We start from the raw sequence: 19,606 nt of genomic DNA on the forward strand, positions 1-19,606 counted from the left end.
AATTAAAAATAATTATTAAATTTAATACAAGATGCTGTTACCATCTGTAGTTTTCACATTACAATAGTAATTTATAAGATCACAGAATTATAACTGAAAGAACATTCATCCAGTGATATTTGGCTTATATTATTGCAAGCACTTAACTAAACTTTAATTTAGTCTAAATAAAAAGATAAATAAATTTAATTACTATTGCCACAATATTAATTGTACATCTTTTTGTTATATTTAATTTGTAAAGTTTTTGATTTTAAACTACTTCAAATAAATGATTCTAAATTAAATTTACTAAATCTACAATAAGACAATTTCAAAGTACAAAAAAAGGAGAGAACATATTTTAATGTCTTAAATGACACTGGATAATTAAATTATTTAAATAGTTTAATCCAGTTGTTCATGTACAATAAGAGAGAAATAACTAATATACGTAAAGCTTCCAAAACATAATTAAAATAAATTACAATGACAAATTTAAAACAAACAATATCAAAACTGATTTTTAAAAATTATAAATCATACCAGTAAAATAATTTTAACTAAAAATTAATTCTATATTTATTAATTAAATTGTTATAATAAAATTTGGAAAAAACCAATTTACAAATCCATATTCATATAAACATCTTGTTTTGCCAATTACTAATATTCCCATCATAAAAAATAATTATAACTCACTCTATAACTGATTAAAAATTGAGTTATAAGTTATTAATAATCACAAAATTATCATGTTTCATTATGTATATTTAATATTTATTAAGTAATAAATTTATTCAATATTCAATTATTAAATAAATTTAGAAACGAAGAAAAAGAATAAAGAATAACCACTCAATAAAAAGACGTGTCTTTTTTTGAAATATTGTTGTTTTTTAATAGTTTTATTTACTTGAAAAATAAGTTTATAATGTATAGTACTTCCTGCTTTGAGATGTCTACAAAGAATATACAAACGGAATAAAATATCAGACTTGGACCATTTCAAAATTATATTTATAAATCCAAAATGGTGTAGACAGTAAAACACTATTTGCATACAAGAATAATGATTTTAATTAGGATGGATACAAATACTAGAATATATTTCAGATCTCAAATATCGCATTGATAAAAGATAAATCTGAATACTTCTAATACCTCCAATATCATGCCATACAGACAGTCGCATCAGTAGTTCCAGAAGTACCCAAAGAGGAACTAACCGAAAAATTTAAAATATTTGAATGATTAAGTACTTTTCATTAACACGTGTACAACAATTGTATTGCAGATGGTCCAATAAACCGTATTTGCCATTATAGATGTTTTTAAAAGCAACCTTTCGAAGTTCAAACAAATAAAGTTTAATTTTTTTGTGTCAACAACATTCCTCCTATCCCACTGCCGGTGCCTCTTCGGTATCTTTGGGGTGCCTCTTCGGTATCTCTGGTTTAATTTGTGACAAGAAAAGAAGCAAACTAAATCCCGAATGTTTTCCCAATTCTTGTTTTCTTAAATAAATAAATATCTGAAGTGAGAATCACAACAATTACTTGTAAATCTATTGTAGTTGAGACAAGAGTACCTAAAAAAAGCTACTTTAAAACCCCAAGTCAAAATTAAAAAGTTTGAACTGAACTTTCATTTCTTAAACTTTAATGTATTGTTTTTTCTTTTTCGTTTTATTTTATTAATTGATTAATATACCGAAATAAATAAATCAAGCTAAATAATAAATATTAAATAAATTATATAAGGTAATTAGTGAACTTAAGTATTTGGGGTGTGAGTATTCAAGATATTCTAACGTTCATGATCTGGTTAACATTTGAATTTAAGAAATATGATATTTGTCCATCTCTAAACTTTATTCTAAATTTTTGCCTAGCTTTCTATAAATTGGATGATTAAATGCTAAATTAAGAATTATTGTAAAATCTCATAAATTTATTAATAAAGTTAACAAGAAACATTTAATCAACATTCAAAATATAAAAATGCGTAACTCATTCGAGTCAAATTTTTGATTAAAAAAAATTCTCACGTTAAGTGCTAAATTAATTAAAATGTTTAATTACCGTTTAACATTTTCAATTCAAACAGCATATTTAACTTGAAAGTCATGTAACGTAATATATCATATAAAGCTTAATATTAACTATAAATAAATATTAAATAAAAAAACTAAGGTTTGTCTTACTTTGCTATAACCGATCTTGTTTCGAAATCCAATGTTTTCATAGAAGTATTAACTTCTAAACATCCAACGTACTGAAAGAAAATACAAAATTTATGTTAAGAAAATTATACATAATTACAGAATTATTTTATTACATTATTATTTTGTACTTTTATTCATTTTTGTCATTTATAAAAAAAAAAAAAATAATTATATTAAAAATATTTTATTAAATAAAATCTACAGTTATTATTATTATTATCATCATCATCATCTAAATAGTTTTTAAATTAAGCATTATTTTATTGAATAATTATAATTCTTGATGAAAATATTAAGATCATTAATTTATATTTAATCACTTTTAAGCAGCTGATTTAAGAATGAAAAAACAATTAAATAATGTAAATCATTTATTGCAATACTTTAAAAGACATTAACAATAAATCATTTACTATTAAAATCATATATTTTATTTACATTAATTATTCAGATCATTGATTAATTATTATATTTATTGATTTCATAATATATACAGTATTTTCAAAAGAAAATAAAATACCTCAAGATTATATAGAAAACCAAGTCTATTATTTTTATTATTATATAATTCAATATGGATTTATCATTTTATTATAAAAAGATTTTCAAAATTTCATGTTTCAATTATTCTCTCCAATAACAAATTTCACTTTCATCATCTCAAAACTCAAGCTTAGGCATCTTAATTAACCATTTATCACATGTAAAACTAACTATAAAAAGCTTTACATTAATATAAATAGAGAATTTATTTTCGAAAGATACAATGTGCCATAACTAAAGCTTTATTAATGTTTAGTTATGATAAATATACTTCAGACAATAAATAAAGGTGTTTTTACCATATATATTAATATGTTTGGGGAAAAACCTTTCTATATATATATATATATATATATATATATATAATATATTGAATTGGAAATGTGTCACTGTGGGCATTGTGCAATTAGATGGAAGTCATGAAATAACTTCAAAGAAAAAAATATTTGAATGATAAATACACTTGTTACAATTCAATTTTAGAGTTCTCCTGACGGACTGTTTGAGCCAGCAATTTATATTTCTTGTTCTTAGTAGTAATTTGTTTTAGTTAATTTTAGTTATTCTAGTTTATTCTGTTACTTTTCTGTATAATAATATCTGTAAATCGCATTTACGTCTGAACTCTGTCCTGTTGCCTTTCCATGACAACATGTGTATGTATTTTCTGTAATTATTAAATATTTCTTTTCCTAATATCAGTAGTTTGTAAATTTTGTAATAGTTTGTGAAATCCAAGAACAGTTTATGAATACAATAAACAACTTCTTCTAATAACACTGTAGTGTGTAACACAGACACACAGACTAAAACCTTTCATAGTGTTGTATACGATCGTATACAACACTGTGAAAAATTTTAATCTGTGTCTCTGTGTTACAGTTTATGAAATTTAGTAAAAATATTACTGCTTTAACTGTACAATTCTAACACCATCTTTCAGGGGGGAAATTTTCAAACTGAAATAACATTACTTCAGGTTTGCATCAGAAGTTCTTATATAGTTAATCGGACCGCCTGCCCCTAAGATTTCCATATCTGATCTTGTCTTTCATCTAACTCTGTTCTCCAAGATTAAGGAAAAACAGCAGATGGATGGATGGATGGATGACAATGGAAATTTATAAGTCTACAAGTTTTTCAAATTGCAACCCAATAAAATTAATCACATAGAATAATATAATAAATATAAATATAAAAATTAAAGTTTTATTTACAAACTTGGTAGAAATTTTGTGTATAGTGCACATCTCAAAAATTCTTAATATTAATAAACCAATGAACGCCTAAATAATCGAGCTATAATATTAGCCATATTATAGCCCGATTATTTAGGCATTTGTTGCTTTATTAATATATCGTCGGACTTTGAGATGTATTATATTTGATTCTTAATATTTTTATATAATTAAATATTTTAACATGAAAAGTAAAAATACTCTGTTACAAGATATATATTATTACAGTGGCAGTTAAAATAATAACATTAAATAATATATTTTAACAGTCTAATTTACTTAATGAATCATTCGCACTTCCAAACGGCATTTACGAAAACTCTTATTCTGCTATTAACAATATTCCAAATAATATAAACTTTAAAAAAGACTGAAAGAGTAATATTCTACAATTTCATTGTTAAAAACATTTCTTTGATCTTGTCTTTTTTTTTTATAAAAACATTTGCAAAACTCTCAACTTAAAGCACGCTTGTTTTCTTTATACAGCATATAATTTGTAGTGTTAAAATTCGCTTTCGTTACTAACGTTCATTTCATGAAAAATTTCAAATTTATGGAAAAGTTCCACGCAAAATACTCTTAAAAATATATACACTTTTATAAAAATAATCTAAGGAATTCTGGACGCTTCTCAAGGGGTTGGAAGAAGAAGGGGAAAAAAAAAGTTCATCCCATATGGTTACTTTTATATCGCTGGAAAGATAACGAAAACAGAGCGTAACACTACACAGATGGGAACGTCCGGAATATAACGTATCTGTGACACAGTTAAAAGAATCTCAAGGCCAATTTCTCCTGTAAATATATATATATTTCAAGAAACCTGGTTAAAAATTTTTTTTTTTAGGTCGATTAATATAATTCTCGAAAAACTGGAACTAAGAGGAGTCCCAGTTATTAGGGGGAAAAAATTTAGAAACTAAACCTAGAATTTAGTATATTTAATCAAAAGCTGCGCTCTCAAGATATTTAAAAACGGTTTTTTTAATGCTACTTTTTGTAAATGTGTGTGTAAGAATCTAAAATTATTTTAAGTTGACCTCTTTATGAGCGCAAAAACAACAAACAAAAAAAAAATCGCATTCAAACGCGACGACGATCATAAAACTTCTTAATTGAAGAGATGCATTGCACGTTTGATTTTTATAATTATTTCATTGATTTAAGTACTCCAGACAATATTTTACATAAAGAAAATCTACTTGCAATTTCTACATTTTGTAAATTATTCGATTAAATATATTTTTTAAACCGCAAAACACTCGCGTAAAAAAAAACAATTCACGTGACGCGAAAGAATTAAAAATGTGAATAATAAATTTTAATTGCATCCAATACCAGATTCGATTTTGACAGAATTTATCAGGAAATCCATTACCTGACACGCATCAGAACGGGACAAAACGATTTTCGAAATAGAATATTTTTTAATGATTTGAATGAAGCGATTACCTATAATCGACTTTTATATATTTATATATATATTCTAATTCAAAATTTAAAAGGAAAAAGGAAAAAAAAATCCATAAAACTTCTTAAATTCCCGGAGAAATGTGTTATTTAATTGACGCGTTACTGCTTCGAAATCCTCTTACCATCATTAAATATTAAATTCGATAAACACGCCAAAGCGCTCGTTACGTTGTTACACGCGTTTATCGCTTTACTAAAACATCGATTGCTTCTAATTTTGGCACTTCCAACGCCAACTTCTATTTCTAAACTGTCTCCAGTTTAAACAAACTTCTTAACATTAATAGCGTGAGAAAACGCCGTGATTTAGGCTCGTTACGTTAAATTATAAACGCGTCTATCTGTGGCTCGACACTTTTTTTTTTCCGCACGGAGTAACGAACGTGCGACACGTTTTCGAGGAAACTCGCCCACAAACGTTTTAAATTCGGGTGATTTACCATTCGATTCCCACGGCCGTCGTTACAAAATCGTTAAGGTCAAAGGTTAATGGGGGTGCAAAGGGCGGCGGCCGGAGGCCGTCTCTCAAAAGAGGGTTCGGCCCGACACCCACCCACTCGTTTCGACGGTGGTCTCTCCCCCTCGTACCGCGTGCACGTACGGGGAGACAAAACGACAGGAAGTAATGTTATATCGTATCAATGAGAGAAGTGGAGCCGGAAGGAAAACGAATATCCTGTGGCAGGCACAACTGTCGTGGCAGGATATATTTGGTCTCACAACTGTTGTCCACTTCGGCGACTATTGTGGAGTTTCCTGACTGTCGCGTTGTCGTTTACTATTTCCTGGAAATACGTACTGTACGAACGTACAAGTAAACGGACAGTACATGACATTCCATAGAGAACACTAGGAAAATTCGTGTCATAATTCAGCCAGATTATTAAATACGCCAGTTCTTCATAAATTTATTTTGGGTAACTCAAACTCGTTAAATTTTTATAAACTTCGACATATCCCACGATTAAAATATCTCGAAATTTGAACCGAACCGACAGCGCGTCGCGAGTCTTAAACGACAAAAATAGCTCTTTTACAGAATAAAATCACTTAATATGATGTCGAACAATTATGTATAATGTGAAAGAGAGTTTTTAAATGTTTAAAAATAAATAAAAATCGCTGAAGATTGAGCTGGCGTCAAGATTTGCTTTGCTAAGAGGATCTATGATTGACAGAACAAAACTTGGTACCACCACAAAACTAAGTTAACACGATTGTTAATATTTATAAATATTGGCGTATTAGAATTTGTGTTTTCATATACATAGTTTTCTCGTACATATATAATAAATTTTTTTCATAAAAAAAGCAGGAATAAAGGGAGAAGAACGGTTACAAGCGTTAGAGGAAGCGATCATCATTTCGAACAATCGGGTTTTGAACGTAACAGAAGTATTCGAACGCGTTTAATTCTCTTTGATTTCCTTTTTTCTGCGAATCGTAACACAATCTCTACCATTATTATTATTATTAAAAATAACAATAACAACAAACAGATACTCACCCTGACGCCATAGCAGATTCCTCCATCGGAGATTTGAGTATCGGGGTGAAGCCATCCTCGAGGTGGTTTATTAATAAAAGTACCATTTTTGGACCAGTCGGAAGGGACGGCCGTTACGTAACCGGACTGTCCGGAACCGGTGGCACCGCTACTACCGTCACCACTCGCAGTAGACGATGTCCAATGGATCTTCGCCCTTGGCATCTCCCGATTAACCGTCTGACTCTGATACTTGACGTATCGTTCGGACTGTGCGACGAATACTACTTTGCTCAATATTCCTTCGTCTTTCCTTGGGGGTGGTGCGGAAGGTTTCGGAGATACACCGGGCTTCAGAAACGTCCTCGGCGTGCTGCTCCTTCTCGGAAGATTCGTCCGTGATCCGGTTTCGTCATCCTTCAAGTTGTGATAACCGGAAGAGAGACAACTCAGCATTATTATAACATCACTACAAACACATAGCAATTAAAGTTAACATTTAAAGTGATCGATAGGGAGAGAGAAGGGGATGGAGTCGTAGCTGCCACGCGCGAACTCGAGCCACATGAATGGGGAAAAACTACGACGGGCAGGAAACCGGTGGGAGTGTACCGGATCTACGTCACTATCCCGTTCCCTCTTTTCATAGGACACCGTTTATAATAAATTCGACGTCCTTACACACTAGTTACAAATTTTGCCACCATAAAGAAAATATTACTCTTTTTTTTATAAACTGCAGACTGGGAAATAACCGTTTATATGCGAATCAATGCGAGAACGAAATCCTATAGAGAAAAGCACCGCGGGGTCATTGTAGATGAGGAGGACAATGACGCTAGACATGGCAAGACGACCGACATCATAAATTCGAATGAACGTGTCTGGAATCGAGCTGCATATGTAACTTAAATGAAAGAAAATAAAAGTTATATCGATCGATGGTCGACTAAACACTCGCTCCTCCATCGATAAAATGATGTTCTAAATGATAAATTTTTATATGCATTTTATAAATTACTTACAATTAACTTAGACGTTATTAATTAAATGTAACTTAGTCTGTAAATTATATACAATATAATAAATTTTAAATAATTATATTTAATATCAGTCAATATATCAATCGAACCAATTATTATATACGGTATTAATTAATTATATTTAAATCTTAAATTTTACACACACACACAAAAGTATTAATCAGAAAAGATGGTACAGTATTTTGAATACAATACAGTAACTCGATTTAAGAATACATAATGAGACATTTAATTCGTGAGTATACGCAATTTATGTCAAATTTATCCCCGTTTACGAATGAGCGATTTAAAGAAATTAGCCATTCAGAGCGAAATATCCAGAGAGCTTCAGAAAATGAAGATGTGTTCTTCAATTCTATTGTGTATATACACTCGCGCCCATAGGATCTATTACAGAGAAAAGTCGAATTTAAAATTTTCATCATCCCTTTTGCAGTTTTTATTTATTTATATTCATAAAATGGAAGATACCTCGAGTATCTAAGTGTTTGCTCACAAACGCTCATATATGTATGTGTGTATGCATATATATGTAGGCAGAAACGATTCGTAACACACAGAAACGTACAAAAGGAAGAAAATGACAAAAAAAAATAAAAGCTTAAAAAATATCGGAATAAAACAATTGATACGAGGGAGCAGAGGATGTCACAAACGAACAATCGACAAAAGAGAATAATAAAAAGCAGAGTCTTGTACAAAAATAAAACAACTCTCGGGGGACAATAAAACAGCATTTTCTCGGGCGGGACTTTACACGCGCATTCCAATGGATAATTGTCCAGGTGCGACCGGGAACCTCTTCAACGCGTCGCTACTCCTACTTTTCGAACTGTAAATGGATTAAAGGAAGCCGAATACTTGGAAAGCGAGGTTATCGAATATTATGGACGATTACAAATTAACAAGTTCGTTCGGCATCGTCTCTTTCGCTTCAAAGGGGAAGGCCGCCGCACAGTAATCTTTTGCGCTCGCGGGATTACGAATCATGCGACGATAATTCGATTACTTTGGAAAGTTCTCTACCGAACTATTCGCTCTTGGGTAAGAATGATAAAGATAATACATCTTTTTCAGCCAAAAAGAACATAGATACTCGCCCTCGGGACATGTCATGTTCGAACTATCTGCCCGTGCGAGAGGATAAGGTTGAAGTTACATGAATTGTTTCTTTCATTCGAGACAACTTAAAATATGCGTACAAAGAAAGTGAAATTTCAAACTAGGATCACGCTTCCATACTTGACTGTTCTTGCTATAAATCTACAAGTATGCGTTTATTTTGAACTGTCAATGTAGGGTTCGTATAACATAATTTATGTAATACATAGCGTACAGTACTGTTTTTTTTTTTTTTAGGAACTGTATTAGTAAACAAACCATCGTCGATCATTCTTCTAGAGAAAGTCTATTCTCGAAACACTATTTAACTTGTCTATAACCACGCCAGACATCAGCTTATAATGATATCATCATAAATAACACTGCATTTCATATATCTAAAACTAGGTTCAATTCTGGCCACATTACGGAACTGACACGCTATTAGAGAAATAAATGGAAACTTCTCACAAGGAAACATTGTGTCAAATTTCATCAAAATTTCTCAGCTAATTTTTGAAGTTCATCTACATAAAATAAACTTCAAATTAGCTGAAAGATTTTGATGAAATTTGTCGTTGTCATCATTGCTTTGTGTCATTGCAAGCATTACCATCTTTCATTATATAGAGGAACAGTGAACACTGCCCAATGACAAAAGGCAGTGATGCTGACAATAATTCAATTATAATTACATAAAATAGTTCAGATGTAAACGAGTTTTCCAGCTACAAACGAAAAACTCAATCGCAGTAGTATCTAATTCGAAGCGGAAACCCGCAATTAAAAATATTTATATGTGAAAGCTTAAAAGTATTTTTGTAAAAAAAAAAACCCAATTTCAATTCAATTATGGAACTACAGATTTTATTTATTAATACAGTGTAATGAAATATGCATCCATAGTTTTTCTATAAGGATTTATTTATACTGTATATAAACAATAGCACACGTCATTCTTTTGTAGAATTCAATGAATAATTCGAAAACTATTTGAGATAGTGACTAAACTTTCAACACACGTTTTAAGTGTTGAACATGCAATCACTCACATTACAGATAAGACTAAGTTCGAGGATTTAAAATTACAATATTCGCGTTTTTATTCTAAAAAAAAAGAAAAAAAAATCGATAAAGACTCGATTATAATAATTTCATATATTTTGAATATCACTGATTAGGAATCGTTTATTTCTGAGAAAAACTTTCTTCGTAATTAAAAGTGACTTTATCTACAGTTTTCTACACAACATTTATTAATTAAACATTATAATGGTGCGGAAAATCCTTTTAAAATAACATCAAATAATTATAGTCTCGCGAAATGCATGAATGACACTCATTTCTCGTAAAATTGTATTATTTAGATAAAGTAATTTCGTAAATACACTAATCATTCATCAGTGAATAATCAAATTGTGTAATCAGATACAGCAATATCAAACGACGAATTACGAAATAAACACTCTCACTGACAAAAAAAAAAAAAAAAAAAATACTGAGAAAACCACAGCAGATCCCATAAATATAATTTCGCAAATAATAAAAATTAGTTTCAATGCAAACGTATAATTAGTACATTTAAAATTATGTATATAAAAACTATATTTTGTGCATTAAATCATATATATCGGGATATTTTTCAGTAAAATTTTTAACTTAAATATTTATCAATTATTTCTTACATTTCAATTTAAATTGTGAAACTTTATTCTCCGCGTACTTTTAATAACAATGGGAATAAAATTCCAATGCTTCTAAAAGATTATATATATTTAAAATATCTTCAAACAGAATTTCAGATTTCTAATTTTTCGCTCAAGATCTCATTACATATAACAGAATATTCATACTGTATTTATATACTACTAGTTGCGTATGCCAGGCGTTGCTCTGGCTTTTGAGGGACGGGGAAGGGTTATAAAAACAATAGTCTTGGTAACTAAAAATGTACACTTATTGGCCTAAGTATTTATAATAATAAAACTACAAAACATAAAAAAATTTCTTGGACTTGACAGTATTTTTCTAGGGTGTCGAATTGGTGCGAAATACATCGAACGGGTATAGAATCTTTACCTAATATATGTAATGATAAGAAAAAAATCTGTAGTTTTAAACAAAAATAAAACGCAAATCACTAAGTTTTCTCGTAAACACGAAACAAAATCTGAATTTCCTCTGAAAGATTATCCGTTTACAGAACAATCGATCTCGCGTTACTTTTTATTGTCATAGATTCTACGATAATACAATGTAACTTCAGCCGTGATTAAAATTAACCGAATGACTCTACTGTATAATTATCATTACAAAACAAGTATTTGATTACAATAGTAGTCTCGGTTAGCGATCGTGCGAAGCAAAAGAATAAAAATTCATCTAATGTAATTGTTATGCTCTTGGGAGGAAAAGATGTACCAAAATTCAACGATTAATTATAATTTACTACAATGGAGTATGCAAAACACCGCATCTGTATCTTATTGTTAAAACACAGAATAATTGTCAAATACGGAAACTTTTGTAAATACATAAGACTGATTTTTGTTTTTACAATCATTAAAAAAAAATAATAATTGCTGTTGATTTTATCACCAAGAAAAGTTGCCTAAATAACAACTTAGATGAGTCACGTTTAAGAATTCAGTAGCAGCAAATCAACCGAGCAACGACCATAATGACGTCACGCACTAGGAAATTTTATAATGACAATTTGTGAAGTCGATATACAGTAAAATCTTAAATAACACTTCGATTCGAAGAAAATATGTTAGATAAACACGTTATCGATAATTTATTTCCATTTCTTACTCGTCCACGCGTGCTAAGCACTCGTTTCTCGACTATTTTAATGCGTTTCGAAAACATTTTATCACCGTCAAAACATACTTTAAACACGTAATAGCATCGCAAAATATTATACTACTGTTAACAACAACAAAACCTACCGTAATTTAAACGAGACACACACACAAAAAAAAGGGGATACCAAAACGTCAAACACAATCTGAACATTTTGAAGTGTCAATCTTCAATAGGAAATTGAATCATACAACTTTATGGCGAAAGATCATTTTAAGTTGATCGTGCAACAGGATGTATTAACCACGTATCAGAGGAAATATCGTTATCTACGTGGTTCTACTTAACTCCAACTTCAAGTTAAATACTTTTAACTAGCTGAAGGAACTTAGACTGATCTTTATAATGCCAATTTGTACTTTTTTTTCCTATTTAAATAGTTCACGAATTGATCGATCCTTCTACTACCCGTTTGTCTGTCTGAAGAAACGTAGGGGGAAAAAAAATAATCACATATTTTGATCAAACTTAAATTAAGTTATTGAAAAGAGGTCTTGATAGACATATTTTATCTTAATGCACCACATGATGAGTAAAATTTACACATTAAAACAGTTTAATAATATTGGATAATTTTTTTTAAATATTAAGTCAAATATTCTAATTATTAAAAAGAATTTTTTTCATTTTATAATTAAGTATAGTTCTAATATTTTTAAACAAACAAAATTTCTTATATTTCTATTAAAATTTCATTCCTGAGAGAGAGAGAATCTCAGAATCAGTGCCGTAACTAGCCATTCCTGTGCCCTGTGCAAGAATTAGCATTTAGGCCCTTTAATTAATAAGGTTTGGTAAAATAATAAAACAAATGCATGCATTTTGGGCCCCCCTTCCAAGTGGGCCCTGTGCGGGTGCACCTGTTTCGCCTGCCTAGTTACGGCACTGCTCAGAATGGTCCAATAGTTTAACATTTTTCACATATCTAAATCGATAATATATAATGATTATTCTTTATCCACAATATGAAAAAAACATAACATAAAAAAATACTTTATCTTGGACAGAATGAAAATTGTGCATATCTAGATATAGAACATTATAAACTTAACACCTCCTCAAAGGAATTAAACCAATCCGAAGTTTATGTCTTAAGCAGTTATTAAATACGACGGAACTATGTTCAATTCGGAAAAGAAAAACAAAGTTAATGGAAATTCTAATAAATTCATATTAATAATTGCATATAACTTGTATTACTTTTTAAAGTCACGATCCAAAAAAGATGGAATTTTCTTCTTTCGAATGATTACAGTACAAAAGTAACTTTCGTACACTGATATATAAATTACATTTAAATTGTAAATGTAAATAGGTGCTCTTTTGAGTATACCTTTGAGAAATATATACTCTAAAAAAAGCTCATTGAAGAAATGTGCTTCATAATGTATATATAATTTACTATAACAATAAATCTTCCAATCATCTAAATTCTAAAACATTCTTGTCTAAATTTAGATTATGATAATGATAAATTGGATATTCTAAACTTGAGATGTATAAATAATTAAAAAGTTCAATTTGACAACTGGTAAATTTTTAAAGTTCATAAATGTAGGATATCTAGAAATGAAAATAAATTGTTATAAATATAATTTAAAAAATTGTATTTCATTGATAATTTTGTATTCTTCTATTGTAAAAATATACTTAAAAAAATTAAATATTTTATATTTAAAAATTAAAAACAAAAATTTAAACTTTAGATAGATATCTTTTTCAAAATTAAAATAGATAAATAACTTTTGTATAAAAACAATAGTGAATACAATTGCTAACAACCAATATTTATTGTTGTTACCATTATAAAAATAATATATTCTGTATGTTATTCTAAAGAATATTTAATAAGGAGTCACATCTTTGGTTTATTTTAAAACTTAAGAAAAATATCTTAACGTTTTGTTATATTCCTTCGTTTCATCCCATTCAGTCGACATTTTATAACAGTGCACGTCTGTATGCAGTCAGAATTTCAAATCAATATCTCTAAAGTTACTAAATACTAACAAATGAGATAATTTTAAAGCATTTCTCTTGAATGTCACTAATCAATACTTAATATTTTTAATTAAAATTGAATGTCATCAATTATAGTAGTAAAATAAGACTAATCAATGTCCAAATATAATTTTGACCATCATTAAGATAATGTTGCTCTTTGAAAGTTTGACATTATCAAAAAATAAATATTTGACAATAGAATTTATTCAATCTCAAAAATAATGAACTGAAGAAAAAAGTCAAATAAATAAGAATAATTTTTATTAACAAAAATGCACATAAACTTACTATTGAAAACATCAAGTTTTGATATACTTAATTTGATTTTTATTGATGTTAAAAAATGTAAATTATTATTATTTTAAATTTTGAAGTTTTAAATTAAAATTATCAATTATTAAATACTGTATATTATTAAATTTATGTTATATTCTTTGAGCAGGAGCCCCCATACAATGGAAAACATGCCTCTTTTTCATTTTGGTTGCACTTTTCCTAATCCCCATGGGTTTTCAAGGCCAAGTTAGCCTTGAGTGCAACTAGCATCACCTTGTGGGAGCACTGATATAATGTTGAATCAGAGTTTGAAGCTTCTTGCATAATACACTATGTTCTTTTTTTATACCTTATGCCCCCTTTTATAGTCTGCAGACACTGTTGTAAATGAGCTATAAGTTCTGCCAAGAAACATGATAGGAATGATTAATATATAGTGGCATCCATATTTAACACATTCTCAGGGACTAACAAATTGCAGCCTAAATTTGAGACAAACTTAAAATAGGGGTTTAAGAAAACAATGATAAAAACCAACCATAATCAATGAAATCAATAGCTGTGCATAGTAATCAGAAGAATATTATTACCAAACTTATCTAATATGAAAATTTAATGTTAATTTCTTTATCATGTTAAATTCATATTACGCTAGATGATGAAAATGATATTATTAGTCACAAACAAAACAATAATTTTTTATTATGCAAATATAGTGTGTTTTGATTAAATGTATATACATTAATACAGCAATATCAATTATTGAATAAAATAAATACGTAATTACCGAGAAACCAGCAAAAATCAATTATTGATATTCATTGTATACTAATTTCAGCATATGAATGTATAATGTGAACCCATATTTAATACATTTCCTTTTTTGTTTGTGCAACAGTGCAGCAAGCAAAACAATTTGAGATACAAAAATCATCCAATACACTTATCCTGTGAATGTTAAATCAAAAAATCAAAATATATATTTATATATATACACGGGTATACCTCGAGTTACGTCGTTCTCGATTATACGTCGATTGTCAAAAAAGTATATGGAAAAATAAAAATCAAGTTTAAGTTATTTTATTCGACTTTACATCTGTCTGCCACAAATATTGAAGTCGTAATGTCACTAGAAAAGTGTTAAAATCACGTAAAATCATATTAAAATGTGTACATTTACAGTAAATGTTAATATAATCATAATAAATCCTAGAGAACAAAACATGAAAACATCTGTGTTTCTGTGTTGTTGTCTTATTTAGCAGCATTTAAGTGCTCATTATTGGCATTTTCCACCGTAGTTACGACGTAAGTCGAAACTACACAAGTAAATTTGACTTGCGTCATTTTTCGACTTATGTTGCCTCTCCTGGAACCAATTACCGACGTAAGGCAAGGTATGCCTGTATATATATTTGGATTAATACAGGTTAGAACAATTAAAAATAAACATATAATTGGGGTAAACATTAAAACACTATAGTAACAAATCATTACAAATAAAAATCTATATCGAACAGATATAATCATAAAAGAAATCCAGAAACTTCGTAAAGGATTAACCAAATTATCCTATTATTATTTATGCAAACTGTTATTTTATTCATTTATAATTTAATACATTTTTAAATCAAGTGCTCCCATTTTGAATTTCCTGTCAGTATATTTAAACACTATAATTTATTTCTAATTTTGAACAAGCATAATGCCACAAACTGTTATGACTACATTGTTCCCTAAACAATTTGTCATTAATATTCGCTAATTACAAATACAGTATTCATACACTAAGCACAATTCAAATCTGCAATTTGGTAAATTAGGCACAGCACTAACAAATTCTATTACCAAATTAGTATTTTGACATTCAACTTATAGATTTAATTTATTTTGAAGAGAAATAAATCATTTGCTTTTTTAACAAATTATTAAATGTACGACTGTTTAATTTTTGCAATTAATAGCTTCTTATCCTGCATTAGTTATATATAATTCCTTACATTATGTTTACTTTTTTTTTATACTTTTCTTAACAGTGACCATAAATACATAAAAATAAATGTTGGAACCCTGTAGATATCAATTAATTGATATCTACAGGGTTCCAACATTTTTTATTAAGGTGAAAAGGATTCCATGATAAAATTAAGTTGAGAACCTCTGGAATAGAGCAATTTTATTAACACGTCAATGTATTATCACTAATTTATAGATCAATAAATAAATTTTAAAAAATAACCAAAGTTCAATCAGTTTTAGGCCCTCATCTTCACTGATTCTAAATATGTGACTAGTTGGGTTGTAAATGGAAAGGTTCACTTATGTTTAGTAAAAGCACATGTTTATTTTTAAAAGAGAAATTTCATATCAGTTTTATACTGCATATATGTGAATCTGATTCACTGTCATCTGAATGAGCATATTTGATACCGACGGAAATCAAATCTACTGAAAATTAATACATTTTTAATTCATAATTTAAAATATGTATATTAGGTATTTTTTGTAATTACAAGTACAGATATCCCTCATACAACACGGTTTTGCTCTAACATGGTTTAAAAATTGGGGATATTCCCCGTACAACACAACTTCCAGTTTTGTTCTAGCACGGTTTTGGAAATCCTCCATACAAAATTTCATAATTTTTAAGTGTAAACTTTGTTACTCAATATATATTTTTTAAAATTCAAGTAAGCATGTGTGTCATCTCAAATTCGTTCGTGGATTTTAGAATATTGAAATTTTCAAATTATTTTGTGCTATTTCATCAGGTTTACTTTAATGAATACTGACAGGACAAGGAAGAAAAAAATTGCACTAACTTTCCTATCAACCAGGTGTCATTGTCACTTTCAGACTTTAGCTCTTAAGACTGTTACTATGTTTTCTTTTTATAGATTAATCTTCATATTTAGTAAAGTTTATTTAAACATTTTTAGATAAGTGTTATTAAAGTTTTTTTTTTAACTGTAGGTATTACTTACCTACGAATGGTTACTTCATTCATAAAAATGATGAACTAAATACATCAGCATCTCAGTACTCAAACAATTCAGGATTCGAACACAAATTCTGCAAAAAAAGTTGCTTCGTACTCGACTGAACAAATGCAACCCACTAGAACAAATTTCTGATTAACAACATATTTTTATTTCATCATCCATAAAAGTTTTTTTTATGATAAAAATAAAAAAAATATGAAAATGTTGCCGATATTTCTGATCAAGATCAACAAAAATGTTGAGATGATGACAATATTTTGTAAAAAGAAAACACCCTCTATATATCATAGCTAGCATTGCTTACAGAGTTCTAAATCTTCCCACAGGTGGTTATATATATTTAACACCAACAAAACCTTCAAAATTTACTTATATATATTGTAATTATACTAATATATGACCAGCTGTGGGAAGATTTAGAACTCTAAGCAATGCCAACTAAGATATATAGAAGATTAAGTGGTAGTCCTAACGAGAAAACACCCTCTTTTAACTAAAATTAATATTAATGCGTAATAAAGTACTTTAATTGTGATTGTTAGTTAATTATTGGTTGTAAATAAATAATTGAATGCTTTTATGAACATATTTCTCTTAGTGACAAAAAAGAATAGTATACTTTTGTTAACTCCTGGAACGTAACCCTGTGTTTTGGATTAGTCCTTTGTTTCGTGTAGCACAGATTTGCATAAAACAACACTTTTTCAGAACGTAACTACCGTGTTATATGAGGGACACCTGTACAGTACATACAATATTATTATTTTTTATGTATAATTAGCATTTAAGAATAAATTATTATTATTATTAATTAACAATACATTTTATCTTTAAATAATTTTATTATTATAAACTTTACAAATCAATGTATCCTGATCATTTTAAAATATACTTAAAAAAATGGCTTTTCAATCTACAGGTATACCTTGCCTTATGTAGGTAATTGGTTCCAGGAGAAGCGACATAAGTCGAAACTACGGTGGAAAATGCCAATAATGAGCAATTAAAGACTGCTAAATAAGACGACAACACAGAAACACAGATGTTTTCATGTTTTGTTATCTAGGATTTATGATAATTATATTAACATTTACTGTAAATGTACATATTTTAACATGATTTTATGTGCTTTTAACGCTTTTCTAGTGATACTACGACTTCAATATTTGCGGCAGACAGATGTAAAGTCGAATAAAATGACTTAAACTTGATTTTTATTTTTCCATATACTTTTCTGACAAACGACGTATAATCGAGAACGACATAACTTGAGGTATACCTGTAGTCTAAAAAACTGTTATGCTTTTACTAATTCTACTTCACTAAACAGGTAAAAAAAAAATTAACTGTTTATTGGTAGCTGTCTCTTTTCTACATATCCTCTTTTACAACTGGATGGAAAGTGGTTTAGTATATTCTAATTGCCAAGTTCAGTTATAAAAATTATGCTTTGTACAGTACAATTCATTTCCAGAATTAAAAGTACAATAGTTTTAAAAAATAGTTCAACAAAGAAAACAGCAAAATAAAAGCAGAATTGAAGTTTCTAATGAGTACTAGGCAGATATATATATATATATTTCTTTTTTTTTTTTTTTGATGAAATCAACAAAAAATTGATTTGCTTGATTTTCCAGGAACTTTGTTAAATTAAGGAATACAACATATAGCATCATTACACAGCAAATCATACAAAAGCTAACTTGATTTATTGCATGCTAAGAATATTAAAAATCTGAAGTTTGCTTGCCTCTCAGAACATATCTGAAGTGAAACCAGTATTCAGGCTAGTTACAAAGTTATTAATTTAATAGCTAAAAGCTGATTGCATTTTAGTGATACCGAGTTTGTAAAAGCAAGCATATTTGTATTAGCTGAGGAAGTGTGTCCTGATAAAATTATTTTTAGATATTAGGCTAGTCTTTCAGCTTGCATAGTCAAAGAATAAACAGAAGAACTTGTAGTCGTTTACAGAAGTAATTGAAAAACAAAAGTGCTTCCTTTGTATAGTTTTTGTTGACCATGGCATGGATGAGAATATCGACATCTCTGATATTATTCAATTTTTAAAATTCATTCCTAGCATAGATGTACATTTTGACAATTATGAAGAAACTGCTGCCCTTTCAAGTCTTACTTCAAATTACAAATGAAAACGATTATTTGCTACTTTTAAATTTTGTCAATTCTTTAGATCTTGACTGGAAAAAGCTAAAAAGTGTGAAAACTGACAGAAGGCATTTGTAAAGTCATAAGACTGATGTTTATGAACTGATAAAAAAAATATACAATAACAACTTAATACAGAAAGATGATGATACTCTACATTGCTGGCAGAGTAGCTATTTCATTGCATTATT

At 28.8% G+C, this 19,606-nt stretch overlaps 1 protein-coding gene across 2 annotated transcripts in view; it reads right to left on the reverse strand.

The window, feature by feature from the left end:
- Window positions 1-19,606, reverse strand: part of LOC136990101 (SHC-transforming protein 1-like) — a 58,628-nt gene that overhangs the window by 24,114 nt on the left and 14,908 nt on the right. The window contains exons 2-3 of one of the 2 annotated variants that reach the window (XM_067288457.1): window positions 6,971-7,366; window positions 2,186-2,256 (exon numbers count right to left, since the gene is read on the reverse strand). In XM_067288457.1, the coding sequence (XP_067144558.1) occupies window positions 2,186-2,256; window positions 6,971-7,174 (275 nt within the window). In that variant the 5' untranslated portion in view covers window positions 7,175-7,366. Of the gene's footprint in view, window positions 1-2,185; window positions 2,257-6,970; window positions 7,884-19,606 lie in introns of those variants that run through there. The other variant, XM_067288456.1, reaches the window with a different exon arrangement.

Source organism: Centruroides vittatus, unplaced genomic scaffold, assembly GCF_030686945.1.
Source record: "Centruroides vittatus isolate TY-2023 unplaced genomic scaffold, ASM3068694v2 scaffold_861, whole genome shotgun sequence".
Taxonomy (NCBI): Eukaryota; Metazoa; Arthropoda; class Arachnida; order Scorpiones; family Buthidae; genus Centruroides; species Centruroides vittatus.